Source organism: Melozone crissalis, unplaced genomic scaffold (assembly GCF_028551555.1).
Source record: "Melozone crissalis strain CALT ecotype California unplaced genomic scaffold, PUWL_Pcris_2 ptg000018l_1, whole genome shotgun sequence".
NCBI lineage: Eukaryota > Metazoa > Chordata > Aves > Passeriformes > Passerellidae > Melozone > Melozone crissalis.
In genome coordinates, this window is record NW_026535796.1 from 40,159,534 (window position 1) to 40,180,445 (window position 20,912).

At 44.1% G+C, this 20,912-nt stretch overlaps 1 protein-coding gene across 2 annotated transcripts in view; it reads right to left on the reverse strand.

Moving 5' to 3' along the window:
• Positions 1-15,314: 15,314 nt before the first annotated feature.
• TTC7B (tetratricopeptide repeat domain 7B) overlaps positions 15,315-20,912 on the reverse strand; it is a 117,874-nt gene continuing 112,276 nt past the window's right edge. For both annotated transcript variants that reach the window (XM_054276056.1, XM_054276058.1), the window contains one exon: positions 15,315-16,313. In XM_054276056.1, the coding sequence (XP_054132031.1) occupies positions 16,092-16,313 (222 nt within the window). In that variant the 3' untranslated portion in view covers positions 15,315-16,091. The remainder of the gene's footprint in view (positions 16,314-20,912) is intronic.

The following is a 20,912-nucleotide window of genomic DNA, read 5'->3' on the forward strand; positions in this document are numbered from 1 at the left end:
AGTGGCCCTGACTGAGTTTTTTGGTTGTCAGACTCAATTCCTTGTGTGTTACCCTTCATACAAGGTTCCCAAAGCTGACTGCAGTCTTTGACTAAACTGGTGAACTGGTGCCTTCCAGAAGTATGCAGATAATAAGGAATGAGTTTCATATTATTTTATATATATATATATATATATATATATATATATATATATGAAACTCATTGCCAATTTTTTACACTCATGTGAAACTCATGTTAATTTTTTACACACTGAAATAACACTGATTCTCTAAACTGATATGAGAAGGGAACAAAACTGGATTTTCCTTCCTGTGTTTGCAGGACATATTTACCCAAGGCTAGCAGGGAGCTTTGATAACTGCAGATCTTCATTCTCACTTAGTTACAGGTGGCTTTGTGCCTCCTGTCCTGCTGAGCCCCACACAGGGCTGACAGCACTGTGCTCCTGCCTCTCAGGCACAGCATGGACAACAGACAGCTGTGGAAAATGGAATGGTTCTGGGCAAATGCTGGCAGCCCCTTGCTGTGCACATGGCAGCAGAGCATCCTCTGGGCTCGTTGTGCCTGATCAGAGTTTGCCTGCACACAGGCACTGGTGCCCAAGGGTCATCACAGTGAACCAGCTCAACCCACTGCTACAGAGGCAGTGTGGGTTTGTTTCGTTGTGCTGTTTGCTGGATTCATTTTTACTTTCACTGTGACAGCTTTTGCATGGAGAAATCAACTCTTCTCCCAGCTAAACCTATTATTCTATTGCATTGCAAAAGAAAAGTAGATACACTGTTTTTGTCTGCAAGTGTGTGAATATATTATTAGGAGAGGAGGCTCTAAATTCTTATTTTGAAGGAAAATTAAAATTATTATCAACTGTATCTCTTTTGCATTCTGAAGGGCTGTGAGTGACCAAAGTTTTGGACAAAAAATCCAGGGGACACTTGCAGTCCTTTTTCTGAAAACTTTTTTTCTCCATTTCTATGTGGCCTGATCTACCAAGTGGGATGCTGTGTCTCAGAGCAATGGGCACAGAGAGCTGCCACTGAGCATCTCTGAGTGCAGGAAATGGCTACTCTGCCTCTGGCAGCTGGATGTCTCTGCAAGTTGATTACAAAAATTCATCATTCTCTATGTTGTCTACATGTGATAGGATCTTCTATAATCAGTAAGCAATTAGCAAGCTAGTATCAAGAGAAAGTGTAAAAGACAGAGTTCTCAGACCAGGTTTTACTGTAGTTTTAATCAGAAACATCCCTTCTCACTGCTGTTGTGCCCAATTTTGTCTGAGCAGGATTAGTTTGTGACCAGAGGGCAGCTCATCTGCGAGCCCAGGTAATCTTTTGAAATGCATTTCTGAGGAGACCTCATTATTTTGCCAAATGACACTGAGCTGGCCTAACACACCAGTCTTTCAGGGCAGCCTAGGGCAGCCAGGCAGTGCTGTCAGCCAGCAGATGATTTTCCTAACTGTGTCTTAAGCAGGGCACCATGGGCAGCAGGGAGGAAGGAGAAGGACTGAATTTGTGGATGCAGGTGGAAATGGGGCAGGATCAGTGCCAGGATGTGTTGTTGCATTGATGTAAATCCTTGGCCACCAGAGAGTCCTGGGTTTGTAGACTGTATTAGGGTGATGTGACATGACCCAGAAGACTTCACACAGAAAACTGAAAAGGGTTTCTGGTTTCCTCTTACTGTTTCTCTGAGCCATTCACTGTTTTCACCACAATAGAGAGGTTAATCAGAAGCATGAAGTGGAAATTACTGCAATGTGTAATGAATGGTGGAGCCTTACTGCAAAACTTCTCACCACAACCAGCAGAGGGTGTTTCTGCAGAGAAGCCGGGAGCCAGTGGTCCAGGCTGGTCATCTGAACCATGACCACAATGCTGCTTGTTGCTGTCTTCCTTTGACCCAAAGCCCTGGTGGCACAGAAAAGACCTCATGCAGTAGCCAGGACTGGGGAAGGAACGCTGTGGAGGGAGCCCCCTGACAGGACATTGATGTTTCTGTACCCTGGAATGGCTTGGACACCATCAAGTTGATGAAAGGCACCATGACTGTACTCCAGCATGGAGGAGAATCAGTGGAAGGGTTGCTCATACTGCAGTATGTGTCAAAGTACTGTATTTGTGGGTGCCTGAACACAGATTGCATGGTGTTTTTCTCCTTCTAAAGAAGGACACAATGTTTGCCTAAAAATAATGTCCAGATTCAGCCCAGAGTGGATTCCTCCAGAAAACAGCTTTTGGCCAGACTACTCTGAATTGGACAACAGCATCTGGAAAAGCCTCTGTGTCCCTTGACTGCTAGAGAAAAAGCTGTGCTTGATCTTGGCACATATCCCAGCTCTCTTCAAGGTGCAGAATGATTCTCTCCTTTTTGACCTCATTGCTGTTGGACTTTACTCCATCCAGAGTTTATTGCAACAAAGTGGAAGCAGCTGGCAGCTGAGTTCAGTACTTGCAGGAATAAGATGGTTGATTCCTTTTCCAGAAAGGCACAGAAGTGAAGCTTTGTCCAGGCAAGCTCATCCCACAAAAGGTATGAAGCAGAGCAGATTTCATCAGCTTCAGCTCACAGAGACTGCCCTTCCTAGGAGGAAAACCATCATTCTACACCACATAAATCTGCATTTTTTCTGTTGGTCGGGAGACCTGTCTGCCATGGACCCAAGGTTGGTGTAGGAATATTCAATAGCAACAGGCCACCCCATTTACTCTTTTAGGGAGCTCATTTCTGCCATTTTGAAACACTGGAGTTAGTCATCATTACCTTGTTAGCCCACTCCTCCATGATGTAGCATGTGAGCGCATTTCTAGCTACCACTGTGGTGCCTCATGGCATTTATCCCATTGAAAGGCAAAGGAGCAGCACTGGTTCCAAAGGGAGCTGCAAGCATGGGTAGAAATGCCTTCTCCATCCATGTGTGGTGAAGCCAGCTGCCATGCTCTGAAGCTGGCCCTTGCCTTGGGCAGAGGGAGGTGAATCCTCCAGTTCATTTGTGGGGCACAGGAAGGGCAGAGCCAGCCCCTTTGCAAACAGACATGAGCAGGGTGCCCATTTTCCAGCATGGCTCTGCCAGTGCTGGAGACATATGGGTCAAGAAACTCCACAGTTGACTCTGTACTGCTGAGATTTGCCCAATTTCTCACCCACCTCCTGCCTGTGTCCTGAGAAGTGTGAAAATCTGATTTCCTGACTGTTTCCCAGCTGGGTCCCAGCCCGAGGGGGTGAATCACAGTGCCACTGTCCCGCAGCCAGCTGCCCTCAGCTGATCACTCCTTGCCAACATAAAGTCCGTGAAGCAGGATGGCTCCTTCAGTCTGTCTCCTAACATCCTTCAGACTCCGGCCTGGTGTAGTCCCTGCCCTGCTGCTGACCTGCTCAGGAAACCTGCAGAGGACAATCCAAGGCCCCTGGGTATTCCCAATTACACAGGCTTTTCACTGCATGCTAGGGAGTGTTGACTCACACAGGTTGCATACCTACACTTAAATAAATTGAAGAATCTTCTTCACATCAAAAAGATCACCCATTTTATCTGACATGGCCTCTCCTTCATCACTCCCAGCCACTATTTGCTCGTGGATCTGTGTATCCACTTGATACATAGACTTTCAATTGTGTGGGGCTTTTTAAGTTAAATTTGAATTAGAGAAAGAACAAAATGAGCTCCAAGTACCAGAATGTGATAGCTCTGGAATATTATGCAGCATTAATCTCAGCAGTGAGTGGGAGCAAGACACTGAGGGATGCACAGCCTGAGAAAACCAGGGAGGCTCAGTAAGTAGCAGGAGCAGATAAAAGCAGACAGCTTGGAAGATTTTTTTGGAAGAGAAATATCAGTGTAAAGAAGGCAGACAGGAGAGAGACAACCCAGGCCACTTCCAGGGCAGACCTTTCAGTGAGTGCCAGCAGTTCTGTGCTGCTGGATGTGGAATTGTTTTATGAGTTCCTCTAATCTCCAGGCTCTTGGAAAACTATTGTCTAATGCCTGATCTAACAGGAAGTACAACTGCTCAAAACAGGGAGCACATCCAAGAAGAAAAACGAAAAGCAAAAAATTAAATTCAGAGGTTAGCTTTTCCTATTTTTAGCTTTTCTGCAAGTTATCTGGAATGCATGCAACTTATTTTGGAAGATTTAGGAAGCAGAGTGTGTTGCCAGTTCTTGCAGTAGAAAAACCCAAATGTACTGCATCCCTTGTGACAGATGATGAGCTGCAAAAGATACTTCAACAGGCAAGGTCATTAAGGGATATTGGTTTTATATGGCTCCATTAAAGATTTGTCTAGTAAAAGCTCCCTAATATTAAAGAGAGACGGAGGGACAGGGACCCAACACATGATTCTGCAGATGGGGTCACAGGTTGTGTAACTCTCAGAAATTACTGACTTGGGCCACAGCTCTGTAGGTGTTTTGCATTTCCAAATTCTCCCATAAGAGGGAGGTTGCACTGTGTGCTCCCCACACATCTGGTGGGATTTGGCAGAAGAACTCTGATGGTTTGCCCATGTTACAGGCAGCCAGGTAAAAGCATTGCCCAGGACCAGCTCCTTTCCTGACCCCACTGAGCACTGCTCTGTTCTCTGGCTTCACCCACCAAAGAGCTGCAGCCTGAGCTGCTCAGAGAGCAATCCTGAAGCTTTCACTGAGCTCCCACCTTCATCTGAGGTCTGGCATCCTTGAAGGGGAACAGTGATTTAACCCCAGCTTGTGGCTGTCTTGATTCCCTTTTCTCTGACTTATTGCACAGATACAGAGAACTCAGTTTTGCTTTCCTGTGAACCACTGTGGCTTGCTGACTCCCACTGGGTTGCTCGTGATGAATACACAAAGCTCTCCCTCACCAAACACAGCTATTCCTGGTGCACACAGGCTCCCTCTTCCTCACAGCTCCAATTACTGCCAAGGGCTTGTAAGCTCCCCAGTACATCAGGAACTGGCTGAGGTGCCTTTCCCTCTTGCAAGCTCTGGGAACATCAGGATCCTAGAGGTAAAGGCACTCCAGGAGATCATAACCAAGAGATTTGTGTTGTGTTCTTCCAGGAGGTTATTGTCTGCAATACTCAGGTACTAATTGCTGATGAGACCATATACATGTAACACATTTTGTTTTTAATCACATAAACAAGTATTTTCCTGGCAGCCAAATGTGATTAAAATTCAGTGAGCTCCCTCCTCTCCCTGGCAGTGAGCAATCGCAGCGAGCCAGTGCAGACAGCCACCAGCCACAACCATGATCTGAACCATACGCTGAGCAATGGATTCTGCAAAGGAGGATGCAGACCTGTGGGAAGGACTGTTTTCCTTGGAAGGGCTGCAGAGCTCTTTGCTCAGAGGACCCCGCTGCATTATTTCAGCAAGGAAAAGGCAGTGCTGCCCCACAATGGACAAAAGGGAGGCAATGACCCGAGATCTCCCGGCAGGCTCCCAAATCGAGAGAGGACAGCCTGAAAAAGAGGCAGCAATGTCTCTGCTGATCCTGCTGTACTCTCCTGAAAAGCCTTCATTGTGTGCATAGGGGCTACTGCTGATCACTGTGGGGCCAGAAAGAGTTGCTCAGCTCTTCACACAGACCTTGGGTATGGGGTGCTGGTTTTCCTGTTATTCCCATCCTCCAGTGATGCAGAAGAGTGTGGCATCTGCATGTGAGGGCATGCAGAAAGGCTGCTCCCAGCAGCATGCCTGCCAATGCCTGTGGGCATTCTACGATGTGCAGGAGGAATTGTTTCCAGCCTAGGGTGATGGAAACCACTACACAGCCTGCCTTCCTTCCTTCCTTCCTTCCTTCCTTCCTTCCTTCCTTCCTTCCTTCCTTCCTTCCTCCCTCCCTCCCTCCCTAGTGAGCTGTGGATGCTCCTGTGCACTCTTCCTGGTCCCCTGGCTGATCTCAGCCAGTCAAGTGCTCCAAGCCCATATCCCAGGTGGATGCTAATTTATTCAGGAGGGCTTGCTCCTTTGGCAGATGTTCTTCATTTCACTACTTCTGATACTCAGCTGTCAGCAGAGAGTAGAACATGCTGTTGAGGGCCTCCTGTAATGACAGCCCTTGCAGAAAGCTGTTTGAAATGCTGGCCAGGGATGATAATGCACCTTAGCACATGCTGTGCCAGTGAGAAGCTCCCGTAGCTCCTCTATGGAATCTCACTCCATTTATTAGGCAGGCTGATTGCTCTGATCTCCACTCAGAGACACTTTTCCCCACCAAGCTAGATGGAGAGTTTACAGTGTGCCAGGTGTGGCATACTTGCACCCTACAGGGCTAATGAAATTTAAGTTTTTTTCTAGAAGGTGGCTTCATTCACTTCTTGCATGTTCCTTGTTCAATGATTCCAGGTAATCCTCTATCCACAGGCAGTGAGCACATGGGGATATTAACATGGATACTGTGCATTAGCTCCCTCAGGCAGTTGTCCATGGATATTCAAATGTGGTCAAAGGTGGTTGTGGGCGTCTTCCATCTTATCCTATAAAGCTTCATGAAAACTGCAAATACTGAGAACATAAAGGCCTAAGTGCTCTGCTAATAGCAGTGGAGCAGGACTTTGTGTGTGTGCAAGGAACAATTATATAGCTGAAGTACCACATTTGTAATTTTTAAAAATCTCCTCAGGTGTCCTGGCTTGTGTTTCACCATGTGGTGGAGGCCTGTGATGTTGGAGTAAACAGTGCTAAGCCACCTGGGGCATGTATGTTGTCAGCATATAAATCTGGGTGAAGACTTTCTCAGTCCTGCTCCTTTCAGGAGCTCTGGCCATAGTGCCATGTCATGTCATAACTGGAATCATTGTGGTGGTATTCTTTCAGGCTGCTCCAGGCTTGAGCACATCTGAAACTATCAGAAGACGGTTACTGGACCATCATAATATGGCCTTCACACAGTTGCTCAACACAGCCAGTCTTGCTGGGCTTTCAGCTGAGACCTGGGCAATAGCTATTATTTCTTGCCTGAGATTATATTAATTCACTGGTATTTAATTCCTCAGGTCTAGTTGGTGGATGGGCTATGCTGTGTCCACTGATTTCTATAGGATGCTATTTATTGTGCTTCCAAAGATTCAGCTTCAGATATCAAGCTTGTATTTCCAAGGCAGCAGTCAGCCAGCAGCCAAGCCCTGCCAACCAAGAAGGACGTGGATGAAGGATGTTCTTGTAGAGCACTATTCAAGGATAAGTGTATGGACAGAGTGACACCCAGAGAAGTCTTTTACAACAGCAGGGTCAGCCCACATTAAGCAGTGCCTTGCTGCAGGTACCCTCTGTGGGACAGCTTTGCCATGCACCCCTCTGCAGCTCTGGTGGTGGGGAAGGTGCCCAATCTCCAGCATTTGCAGCAGCAAAAGCACTGCAAGAGCTCTGCTGCTAAGGGATGGCCTCAGCACAGTTCTGGCTGCAGAAGCTGCGTGTCTCTGACACAGTGATCCCTGCAGAGCAGTGACAGGCACAAGTTGTCACCAGCTGTGGCTACCAGTGGGTTGCAGCCCTTCAGCAGCTTGTCTGCCTCTGGCTGGGAGCAGTGAGCTGCTTGTGGTGAGTGAGGTGGCTCAGTCTGGCAGGTGCCTCCCTTTGGGGGCACAGCCAAGCATTTGCTGCTATTTCCACGCTGAGGTGAGAGAGGAGGGTTACTGTTGTTCACATCCGAACACCAACTTATGAAACCTCTCAAGCCTGTCAGCCTGTGGATTTGTTTCATGCACACAGTGAAATTCAGTGCCACTTCCACTCCCTGCCCAAGGTTTAGGGTGTAGTTAACAAATTTTCATCTCTCCTGGATGGTAATTTGCAGGCATCAGTGGCATCCAGCTGAATCCACCAGGAAAACCCAGCAAATGTATGTTCATGAGAGCAACCTGCACTTCCAGGGGGTTATCAGGCTTGAAGTACTAAAAATCACTGAGCACCTCCTGGTCAGTAGGGGAGTTTGTCTGTCTTATAAACCAAGCACCACATACAGCTGGAGATGCTCACATTGGGTCTCTTAGACACTTGGTTCCTGTCCCAAAAACTTCAGCACTATTTTGCTGCAGTCCCCTCAGGCTTGGTGTGCAAATGTGCCCAGGTCATGCCAGCTAAGATACAACAGCCCAGAAACTACAGCTCCACCCAGTTGATAAGATAGTTCAGATCTTGTCTTGCCTTGTCTCATCTGGGCTGGGACTGCTTGCACTTATAGCTCCCTCAGCACAAAGACAGGCACTCAATCAGCAGGGTAAGGAGGGGAGTCAGGGATAAGACCTCCCCCTGTTGAAGCTGTCCTGCAAAGAGGAAGATGGGTTCCCAAGAGCTACATGGCAGATGGAAAGGCCCTTGCCAGAGCCTAATGAATGAGGCTGGGCAAGCCCAGGGTTCCTGACTTGCAGAATACACAGACTTTTCTCTTTTTCTGAGTCAGTCACTAAGATAAAGCTCAAACACTCACAGTCACTGGTACCACAGCAAAATTTCTGCAAACTGCTTAAAATCAGGAATTTTACCAAATGAGGAAAATGGGAAATTTTGGGTCCCCCCCAGTATAACTCTGATGCTGGCTCAAGCAAAGCTTGTTGTAAAACCAGGCTGAACCTGAATACTGCAGCTCTGGCCATAGTGCCATACCATGTAATTTTTCCTGCCTCTCTTCTTGCAAGCTATTTATACCAGCCCTGCTTCGTGTAGGCTGCAGCTGTCGCTGTGCCTGAGCGTCTCAAGGCGAGTGAGCTGCTCTGAGAGGATGCTTTCCTCCAGGAATCAGGGCACAGGAGCTGCTGAAGCATTTTGTTCAGCCTGTCCCAGGGAAATGGGAAATCGAGGGCACAGAGCAGGATGGAGGCAGGTCCTGTCAGGCATCCACAGTGGGCTTTGCACAGAAAGGAGGCTGAAGCATCAGAACATGAGAGGAGCATCAATATCAACATACTGGGAATTAAAATATAGCTAAGGCTGAATTGCCAATAACACAGAATATCATTCCCAGTGAAAATCCTATTTAGAAATGTCTGTGAAGGCTGGATGCTGACAGAGCTGTCTCACAGACTGATGGGACAGTCCCTCCTCTGTGCCAGAGCCCTGTGTTAACACTGGCCTAATTTGGGCCTATTGCAAGAGAATGATTCAAAAATTGCAACCCACTATGCACAGCACTGGATGTTTGGTGGTGATAATGGCCAAGAATTACAACTTAAGTCCATTTTGGGGCCAGGAAAGGAAATAGTTGTGCAATAGCATCACTTCCCATTCAAACCCTCTACAGAGAGGGAATCAAGGTCTGATAAGAACCCTAGTTAAGAAACACAGGGTGATGCTGATATGCTCTGAGGTATGTTGGCCATGAGAGTTGTTTTGAGTCTTGTCAGTTGTGACCTCTATGATCTGTGCCTCCTTTCCTTTGGCCTCTCTGGCAAGGCTGGGAGCTCTGAGTCTAGGCTACTGTTAGACACCAATTTACAAATTCTCATAGTTCATTTGTAAGTTACCGTGAGCAAAGTCCACATTATTTCTGAACAAGAAACATCCACATAAGCATGTAGTATATTTTTGTCATACAGATTATTAGCATCACAGTTGTAATGAATGCATTTTAACTTTCCTGGGCATCTCTAATATCACCCAGTCTCTATTTTTCAAACTGTAATGTAACAAGAGACATCATTAGCATAATACATCAGGCTACTACTCACAGCAAAGGCATCTCTGCTGGGAACAGAAACCTCCCATGCTCTTTCCTATTGTGTTTCTTAGGGCAAGTGTGGTGCTCTATGGCCAAGATGGGAAAACTACTTTCCACGTGGGTGAGACCCAGCTGGGAACTGCCACCCTACTTCAGCCTTTGTTTTGATGAAAACATTGAGGGAAACAATAGTGCAGGTTCTCAACAGGCATAATCCAACCCACCTAACTGCTATCTATTTCTGAAATGGGCTCACATTGCCTCCCCATTTCCACTGCCTCCTCTGCAGTGAGAAAACCCAAAAAGTAAAGGCCATGAGCACGGTGGGCTGGCCTGGCTTGTCCTGTAGCCTCACACTAACCAGACATAACAGGAGCAAAGCAAACACAGGGACAAGGTCTCCTGTTCAACAGCAGCTGCTTGCTTTGGGTCAGGCATGAGATGAAGTTGCACCATAACCTGGCATCCAAAACACATTTTGATTAACCCTTGCCGTTGCTGAAGCTCAGCCTTGCAGTACGTGGTCCCCCTGTGAAGCCTCTAACCTAAAACAAGGAAAGAAGAACATGCCAGAGTTCTCTGATGAGCACAAGATGGAAGCTGCACAAAGGTTTGTCTGCATCTTCTCCTGGGCCCTCCTGGGGGCTTTCCATAAGCCAGAGGAGCTTGTGCCCACTTCTTTTACTCCTTGGCTGTGTGTGGCTGACTCAGCACACACCATGAAACAATTGCCTCCAAACCAGTAAATCCCATAATGTGATTTACTGCTCCACGTGGTGCTGCAGCCCATGCACCCCTGTGACCCCTCACAGGGGTGAGGCAGGGTGGTCGCCAGGAGCACCTGTTCTGGAAATGGGCCTTCCTGCAGGTTGGCCACCAGCATGGGCAACTCCTGCAGAGCTGGGGCAATGGGATCACCAAGTGGGGCTTACTCCTGAAGGACACATCTGGGAAGAAGTGATTTTAGCCTAAGAGCTTGCAGGTCCTGTGTCAATGAAGGCCCTTGTTGGGCCCTTTGGGCACAGGACCTGCCCTGAAGATTGCAGGGCTCTCATTCCAGCTCACAGGAGTTAATTGTCCTAAAAGATTGCAGTATTAATAAGAAGAAAGGCAAAAAATACATTTTTGAAGGGACCCTCAAAAAACAAATTTTCAGTCAGAAGGCTGCTGTTTTACTTCCAATAAAGAGCTATTTTTGCAAGACAGTCAAAAGGAAAGAAACTTGGCATGTTTTATGGCCTCTGTTGCCCCCTCCAGTCCTACATTAGTAGTTGGTGCTGTTTGGAAAACAACAATCTTAGGAAAGCCTGCACTAATAACAATGTCTCAGGCTCGTCATTTGATATATATCTGACACGAACTGGAAGTGAAAATTGGGGTCAGAATTTCCTTTTCTGGCACAACCCAAAGCCTGTTTGTAGCAGAGACAGCTTTACAGGAGCTAAAGTGAACTTGCAGAGGAACTTCCTCCCAAAACTCTGCCATAGATGTAAGATGAACCTGAGGCACGGCTCTCTGTAACTGTGAGCATATCCATTCACATGTGTAGAAAAAATATCCACTTAAAAATTGGTAATCAAGTCCATTTTTCTCTTTGGGAGCCAACCCAGGGGCTCACAGGCCGATCAGATGTTTATTCCTCAGCTGTACCCACCAGAGGGACTTCCAGCTTTACTCTCCTCACAGAGGAGGGGGCTCAGCCATAGAAACAAACAGGAAAACATGCTTTTAAAGCCATGTCACTGTGGTAATAACCAAGAAATTTCCTTATTTGTCTATTGATTATTTTTTTCAAGTCAGGGCACCTTGAGTAATTTCACACTGAGGAGTGTCACATCCTTGGGAAGGCAATTTGAGAGGCAGAGAGGGGGCCAAGAGCTATTCCCAGTGAGGATAGAGGGAAAATGCTATGGAGATTTACACCTGGATCAAGCAGACAAGGGTCATCTCTCCTACAGAGATCCCTGCCTCATGTAAGGACACAAAGGAAAGAATTCAGCACAGCAATGACACATTTCATCAACCCCTTAATGTCTAAAATAGGTTTTTACACTCAGTCCCTCCAAGGAAGTTTTCTAAATGAAGGCATATTTAGAAAGGCCAAAGTGCTCTCCCTCCTGCCTTTGGGAGCTTTGCTGTGTGCTCCTGCAGGGCTTTGGGGACACATCCAAAGGAGCACACCTGGCAGTGCTGCACCCCGGGAATGTCCGAAGCGGTGCCAGGGCAGGGGCACCTGGTGCTCGTCTGTCCCATGGCTGGGATGGAGCAGGAGCCAGCCAGAGCACTTACATCTTTTCAAAGGACTTAGAAATGAATAGGTGCAGCTTTTTCTCTTTGAAATAGTAACTGGAGGGACAATATACCGGGGCTAAAAAGGTGCTTTAAATTGAGCACTGGAAAGGCCAGGTGACCAAGGTGGTGACAAACCAGCATATCAGCACCGTGTGTCCCTGCAATGGGGAAGAGCAAAATCTGACCAGCACTCACCCCCACACACATTCCTCTTTCCAAAAAAGCATTCTGATTTTCCCTAGGTATAACTTCACTGTCCCACTTCTTTGAGCCCACCTGCTGGCTTTGCAAGTCTGAGAGACTTCCATCAAATTTCACACAATCAGCAATGATGGCCACACAGGACAAAAGCTGAACATTCTTTGTCTTTCCTGTTGTCCATGAGTAGAATCCTTACCAGCTGGTCTTTGTGATAATGTGGAAGCATGTGGAGTGTAACAGAGTCCAGCACAGACCATCAGTGAGATCAGAAAAGGTAGTTTGGAAGTGATGAGGTTAAATAGATGAAATGCTGGAGAAGTGCACTTGCTCAAAGCATATTTTAGCATATAAGCTTTGTAACTTAATGCTAAATGAGAGAAAGTATGATTGTGAGAAAAACATCATTACAACTCACAACTGAACAAACAAAGAATTAGCAAGGTAAATCTGGAACTCCAATATATCCAAGTTTCTGCTATCATTTCACAGTAGAACAGTCTACTGAGGAAAAAACAGATTTTCAAAGAAATTAAAGCAATTTTAAAAATAGCTTTGATGTTTAAAATGCATATAATTAATGACAAAATTTTTCCAAGATAGAGTTGGATTAGTTCTGCTTGGATTGTTTCTCTTGTTCCTGTGATTCTCTATCAATCATGAAAGCAAAAGTAGAAATGAAATAAATTGTGGAGTAAAAATGGTTATCTGCACCAAAATTAGAGATGAACTTTTACCAATTACTTGAATGATAAATTCTCTTATTGCAGGCAGTGCAGAGTCAGACCTTTTATCAAGTGCAACAGAGATTGCTGCTACACCTTAGCATATGCTTAGTAAACCAAATGTTAATCATTTTGAGTAGCACAAGCACACTGCAGAATAATGGGAGTCTCCTCTGCAACCTACTATTCCTGTCTTTAAGAAGACAGGAATTTCAGAGAAGTGTATGTAATTCCTGAGGGGCTGGAGATCTCAGCCTTCTGCAACTTGTCCCTACATTGATACAAGTGCTCCACAATGCACTTTCATAACCATTTTATTTTACTTGGCTCCCAGCCAAAGGTTAGTAAAACTCTGAGACAAGGGAACAAGGGGTTTTCATCCCCTGACTTCTTTCACTGATCATCTGAACAGTTCTTATTCCTGCCACAGGCTGGGGGAGCAAGAGGACACACAGACTGTGTGTCCACATGGACATTTTGCCAGCCACAAAGTCCAGGAGCAGCCCCCATGAGATGACACCAACCCACAGGCACCAAGGGAACACTTCCCCAGGACTGGCTGTGCACATGGGCATTGCTTCCTTCACTCCAGTGGCTGAAAAGCTCTGGTGGTCTGAGAGCAGATTGCAAAAGGCAGATCTCTCTGTAGAGTAGCTAAAACAGATATAAAAATATCTTGGCCTTCTTACTCAATTTTAAAAAAAAGAATGCAGCTGTAAAACCTAGGAACTTGTTGTTTTAACTTGAAAACTATGTTTAAACAAGCAATGCTGTTTAATTCATATGCTGCAAGGATTTCCACTTCTGCCTGAAAATTCCTAAATGTACAGCCTTACAGAGATAATCCATTTTTAAAAATAGGTAGCTGAGGCTATTCCCAAGAGGTAGAAGCTTGTGGATTTACAGTGAAACTGATTCCAGTGCAAGAAAAAGGAAACAGATATTCAGGTTCACCTGATATGCACAACACCAGTGACAACTTCTCCACTAATAAAAGACATGACACAATTAGATTGCTAACCTTTCCACATTGGGAGTTTATCAAAAGAGGCCAGGACTTGAAATGGAATGAGAAAAATCTAAACTGAATTCTGTTACAGAATTCTCCTATTCTCTACTTTTGTCTGAAGCTCTGTTGAAAAAGACCACCTGCCTCAGATGTAGGTGCAAATTGCCTTGATAGAAAAGCTTTGATATTACAGTAAAAGGTGAGTCAATACTGAGAAGGAGCACTCCTGTGAAAGGTATCAAAAATTAACTAATGGAATTGGGACAGGAAAAGCACTCAGGAAGAATTGAATTAAACAAATAAAGGTTTTCCACTATTTTTTGGTATCATGTAATGGGTGCCAAAAGACAGCAGGGCCAGAACGCAAATTACAAACTGGGACTAGAAAAGAGAACAGTTGGCAAATAGAAAAGAGAAAAAGAAAGCCAAGGACAGTAGGAAGAAAAAATGCCAAACAGGGACTTTAAATGGGAAAACAAAACCGATGTTTTTCGCAGTGAGCAAGATGACACAATTTCTACTGCCTTTAAAAGAGATTTGAAAACACTACCTATTACAGGATTTTGGTCCATTTTACAGAGAACATATGGTCCAAATACCAAGCAGATACAATTTCAAAGTAGCCTCAGCCTAAGAGGCATTTGAAATGCCAGGGGGAAACTGAAGAGCTCCCCAGGTTTAAGTCTTCTGCCATTTGAAGATGCTCACTGGGAACCCACACTGCCACAGCAAGGATCCTCCATGTGTTTGAAGTGCATAAGCTCTGGTGAGGGACAAAGAACAACATTTGCTGTTATTTTCCTGAATCATCTGCTATCCTGTGCTAAGCACTTTAAAACCACTTCTTATGACAAATCAGCCAAGTATCAAGGAGCACCCAGTCTAATGGGGAACCTGGAATTCTTCCCAGGCTCCAAATGTGCCCAACGCTGTAAATGAATGGGCACTGATACCCCAGCTCATGCACCCTGAACAGTCACTGCAGCAATGACTCTTCTCACATCTCCCAGAGAATCTCTGGCAAGTATCTGTCTACTAAACCAGCGAACTTCTCTTTCAAGGGACACAGAGGGCAGGAGATGTTGAGAAAGAACTATGAGGACAGTAAAAAACCACAAAGAATATTGTATAAATATTTAACACGCTTTTCCCAAGCACTACCAAGGTGTATGTAAATGTCCATGTATTATGTAGAGGCAGTGTAATCTGGCTTCATCAAGAGCTGGAGTGGAAGGAATAAAAAAGGAGTAGTGAAGATTTAAGGAAAGCTGAAATCTAAAATAACAGTACCATTGGCAAAGAGTATAGCAGCTTCTTTTCTCTAGACTGGCCTCAGAATATTTAATTTTGGTGTTGTTCATCTTCAAGGCCAGCCAGCCACCTCATAAAAATGCATTCACAAGTCATCTATTTCCCCCAGATTCTTAACCAAGACACAGGAAAGGTTCCATTTAAAAATCATTTTATTATTAACATAATCTTCCCATTAAGCCAAGTCTGGGTTCATGTATAAGGAATGTCGGTAAATATTCCATTTGAGGCTTCTTTTTACATATTTCCATTGATAAATAAACTCTGAATTCACATAAAAAAGTTAAACTTAAATAACTAATATATTTTTTTTGTAACAGGCATACATTGGTAAAATATAAATATTCTTGTACTCAGCCTTTGCTCTAGATAACAGTTAGCCACACATCACAGTTATTAACAACTAAAAACAAGAACTCAACTGATTTTCTGGCCTGGACTAAAATAGAGATGGAAACAGAAAATTCACATTTTGACTTTGGGCCAAAAGAGGTTGAGAGGCAGGAAGAGAACAGTTTTATTAACAGCCTTGTTAAAAATAGTCTGCTCTGCCACTGAATCTTAACTTATTCTACAATTGGTAGTTGATTCCATTATAATTTTATGTAACACTCAAGTTTCACTAACAAAATATGGCACATCATCCATGAACAATATAACGATGTTTTAAAACTACCAGGGCAAAACTGCAGGCAATAAGAGTGATTTGGCTCTGGCTCACCACTCTGTCCTCTCAGCCTGACATCAACATATGGTGGCACCTCCCTGCTTTGGCCACTTCCCCACAAAAGAGTGGAGTTTGTTACCTGTAGCTCTCAAGTTTCCCCAACTAACCAGTTACCAGGCAGTCTCACACAGTGGGTTTGCTCACCCAGAAGTCAAGACCAAAAATCTGTTGATGGAGAGCCCTCTCACAGGACCCTGGGGATGATGGTGAAAGGGACCACGGGGCTGCTGGCCTCGAGCTCCAGCGCTGTCAGGAAGCATTCGGTGGCGGCATCGTCATTGCCCTGGGCCTGCAGCACCTCTCCCAGGCTGTTCCACACCTCGTGGGCTGTGGAGTTCACCTGCACAGCATCTCTGAGAATCTTCTCTGCCAAGCTGTAGCGCCCAAGCTGGTGAAGGATCAGAGCCTGCAAGAAAACAAAGGGGAAATGGCTGAGAATGGCCAGGAGGGCTTCCCTGAAGCTCAAACAAGGTCACTGCAGTGAAATAAGGGTAGGCAGCACTTGGGCTCAAAGTGTTAGACTATGTAATTTTTATTTATTTTTTAAATTTAAGAAAAGAAATTACCTGATGCAGGACTGGAGCAAGCTACTCCACACCAACAAAGTCAAGTGGCTTTGGACAAGAAACAAAGACTAAATAACAAAAACTCCACCTATTTGCCAAGAAGCAGGAAGTGCCTGGGCTTTTGTGCAAGCTCCTGTTATCTGAAGTCCTAAGGTGTGTGCCCTGAAGTTTTCACACCCTCACTGTGCATCTCAGCACCCAGCTCATGTCCTATCACACCTGAGACCATACACAGCACCAGCAGCACTCAGAAATGGCTGTAGCAAGACTGAGTTCAGCTCAATGGGCAAAAACCACGGTGCTTGGTTTAATCTGTGGAACAGGAGCGGGGACTGATATTGCCCCAGTAACGCATAAAGGACCAGCAGGCACAGAACCTCCTCATGAGCACACTTGTTACAGATCCTCTATCTTCCTCTGTGAGATGGGATCCAATTCAACACTACACAATCCAGGGCATGTCCAAAGCCACTAGGATATGGGCCGAATGAGGCCATGGAAATCTCCATCCCTCACATTCAGTTATGTTACTGTGCCAGAAAAGTCATGGAATGACCCAGTAAGAGAGCTTTACTTTGGGATTATAATAATCCTGACAATATTATGCATTTTTACATTGTGATTCTGCATTGCAAAACACATATGGAGCACAAATCTTTGTTTTGCAGAGAGGTGTCCCAATTACATGCTTACAGAGGCCTTGTGCCTTCTGCCCTCCCAGCCCCCACTCCTTGGACCACAATTTCTTTTATCTCTCTGTACATCTGTCCCTCAAATCCTTATTAACCTAAGCACTGCTGATTAGAAATTACTGACATTCTATGCAGCCCCTGAATTATCCACCATACATTTCTGGAATTGTGCCCACCTGGCTGAGTTTCAGCTTGGGAAGACTGTTAACTCCAACCTACAGAATAACTGAGCACACCCTGCTCTGTAGAAGAACATAAAGAGTGCTGTACAGTATTGGCAAGTGAATAAATAAATGCAATGCAGGCTAATTTCTATCAGCTTGCAGATGTTCTCACATAAAGGTGCTAGAGGGCTTTTCTGAGCTGTCAATTGAGTCAGCATTTTCAGAGCAAGTGAACAGTACTTCCAATACAAAACCTGGATAACTCTCAGGGTCAGAGCTTTTTTCCCCTGCAGTGAAGTGATTGGCAGTGACTGGTAGGTATCAGATGTGAAACTACAAAAAAATGAAGCAAGAAGATGGAATACACAAAGCTAGTGTTGCTGCAATGCACCTAATCTTAATAAAATTTAAGTGTTCTTATTTGTCAAGATAAGAAAATTTTAATAAACCTTGCTTTTTTGGTGTGCAGATATGTACATTTTATACTAATTAAACATGTGAATTATTTGAATATTGCTATTACCTTTTTTCTTAAATATGCCAGGCCATTTTCCCTGCCTGCTAAGGATAGAAACTTTTCTTTTCCAGACCAAAGAAAAAACAAATTTTGCAGATATAAGCCTGTTCGTAGGAAGAGACACATATTACATCACTTCTGCCCTATTGTGTATGGCAAAAAGGATAGCTGAGATTTTCTAGGTGATAGAACTAGAGCAAATACTGGCAGTTTGCCTGCTTTTACACTTTCCTAAGAATAAAAGCAGTAGTGTTGAAATTAGCATTTAGCAGTAGTGAAGGAGCCACTCTTGCATGGGCAATGAAGTTGCATGCTGTCCCCTCATGTTTTGAGGACACAGCTCCTGAAAGTCAGCCTTTCACTGGTGCCTCAGCCTGGGATGGGATGAAGGCTCCTGCCTCAGTGGTAGCCCTGGGACAACAAGCTTTGCTTCCAAAGAGCCAACAGAAAATTAGACTTGTTTCATGCAGAGCATTGAAAGGATAGTGACATTTGATCACTGTAGTTGTGGGCTGAACTCAAGTGATCTAGAGAAAGAACACAAAACACCCTCTGATTCATGAACTCTCTCAGAATGATGGTCAAATGTCACGCACTGTAAGTGTCCAGTTTGTAAATCCCCTTCCCAGAGGACTTCATTACAATTCTGAGGCACAGAACATTTCAAATTGTTTGCAGTTCTTGCCTGAGTGTGCCCTATTAGGCATTACACACCACAGGCAGAAGGAGCAGGCATGTCTAGCACACAGCAATATCCTTTGGTGACCTCCCACCAACACTCATTCAAGAAAGCTAACTTCAGCTTACCAGCTGTCAGCAGACAATTGCTTTCTGCATTAACACTTCAGGAAAAAACCTGATCCACTAAAACCACCACCACCAACAAAACCCACCCAACTACCCCCCTTCCCAAACCAAAACTACTCTAAGATTTTCCAGAAATTATCAAATTTATATTATTATTTAAATTATCCCAGTCCTTCACTGTGTATATTCCTCTGCTTTCTAACTGGAAATCTCAAAGCTACCAGTTTGGGCCTTCACCTGTTTAACAGCAGATGTACAGACAACATTTATTTGCAGAATAATGTTAAGTCTTTTGCTTTATGGCTGAAGATGGGCCTGAAAAACACATCAGCTCTGCAGAAACACAGAGGGATACCTAAGTGACATATGGTTCACACCTTTAGACTTGGCATGTTACCTTAAAACCTTAGCAGAATGCCTTTTCTGTATATCCTCTCTATAAATCTTTAAAAAGACAAAATATGAGAGGGATTCTGGAACCTGAATCAATTTTAAAAAGTGCTATATAATTATTTGTGCAAATAAGAAGATCCAGTCAACAAAATATAATAAAACCAGCAAGTTCCTAAGGCAACCTATGTGTTGTTTGTAAATTTTAGAATGCTGCAGTACTTGACAGAGGTGTTTAAGACAACTGTTGGTATCTGCAGGAGAAAGCAGGATCTTTCCTGCTACTGCATCTCTTTCACATGAAAGAACAATAAATGTATGACATTTGCTTCTAACACAGTTATAAAAGCCTCTAATGTGTGCAAACCTCTTCATTTTGCAGCTCAGTACAAATGTTGCTTACTACTTTACTCCATGTTTGGTTTGCTGAGAATTTGGGGGTTCCTTTGAGGTTGATTTTTTTTCCTGTCAAATCACTGATCTCCCCTAAGTGTGTTAAGGCTTTCACTTTCTCTATGGTTAGGATGTCTGTATGTTGTAAACTCTCTATGCGAACCTTATTTTTGTTTTAGCCAGTTCTACATTGTAGGGGTGGATTTTGTAACTCAAAAAACTCCAAGAGAGAACTCTAATGAGAAATGGCACAGGCAGAAAGTGAAGAGAATCACTGAAGAAACAAAGAGACTTTTTTAAGCCATCATCACAACCAATGAAACCAGTGCAGTCCGCTGATATTTATACCAGTCACTTTGAATAATCAACAGTACTCAAAGATCTGTGGAGTTCAGATGCTCTCTGCTCAAGGAAAGGTCAACAGCCCTTTACAGTGCCCAGCCAGAGCTGGGGCTAAAAGGGATTTTGCAATTCTGAGAGCCTCCAGGGCCTCTCCAAAGGGGCTTTCTAAAACAGCAACACTGTGAAACTGCGTGCTGCCCCAACAGGGAGGTGCTGCTGTCACCACAGACAGGTTCTATGCAAACTTCGCATCCTAACAGAACAAAACCCTCTAGGAATTGATCAAAATGGGGAGGAAAGGGCTTCCAACTTTTGCCACAGGTTATTTTCAAGATCTTGACAATTCTTTCCTCACCCAGTCTGGAGTCACAAAGTCTCCCTCTTGTTGGGCAATGATTTTACATGTGTTTCCTCCCTCTGCCATTGCATTTACACTTCATTTTACATTGCCCCACATACAAAACTGCTATTCTTTGCTTATTTCACCCAAACATCTCTTCAAGGACTGTTTTTTAAAATGCTCAGTCAAACAGGGTCCGTTTGTTCATTAGACAAATGTAAGCATCTTTTAAAAGGAAAACATTCAGATTAATTTGGATTTTCAAGTGGAGCATTACAGTCTTGAAACAAAATTTCCAGTTAGAAAATGCACTATTTTTTATTAATAAAATATCATGACTCAGAACCCGAACAACATCATATAATAAGCAATTCTATAAAGTCATAATTGCTTAAATAAGCATGTAGTGTATTCTTCAATACTAAGGTATCTTTTTTCTGCAGAAGGGCTTTCTCTCTTTGCAAATTAATCTGTCATAATGATTAACAAACAGTCAATGCAAAACACACATCTAGACAAATAAACATAGGACTAAAATTCTGTAAATAACTAATTTTTCATTTTGAAAAACAGCTATTAAAAGAACTATTAACACCAGCCATTTACAGCAGTCTACTAAGGTCACTTTTTTATTTGCTTCTAGGCAAACGAGAAGCTAACATAATTTTTTTTTTACATGGAACTGACATTGAAAAAATTACAGTCACAGTTATTGCCCATCATATGTCTCATCAACCCAGAGCTTTATCATAAAGTGCTAAACTATATTTGCATTAATTGGAAAAAAAAAGGGG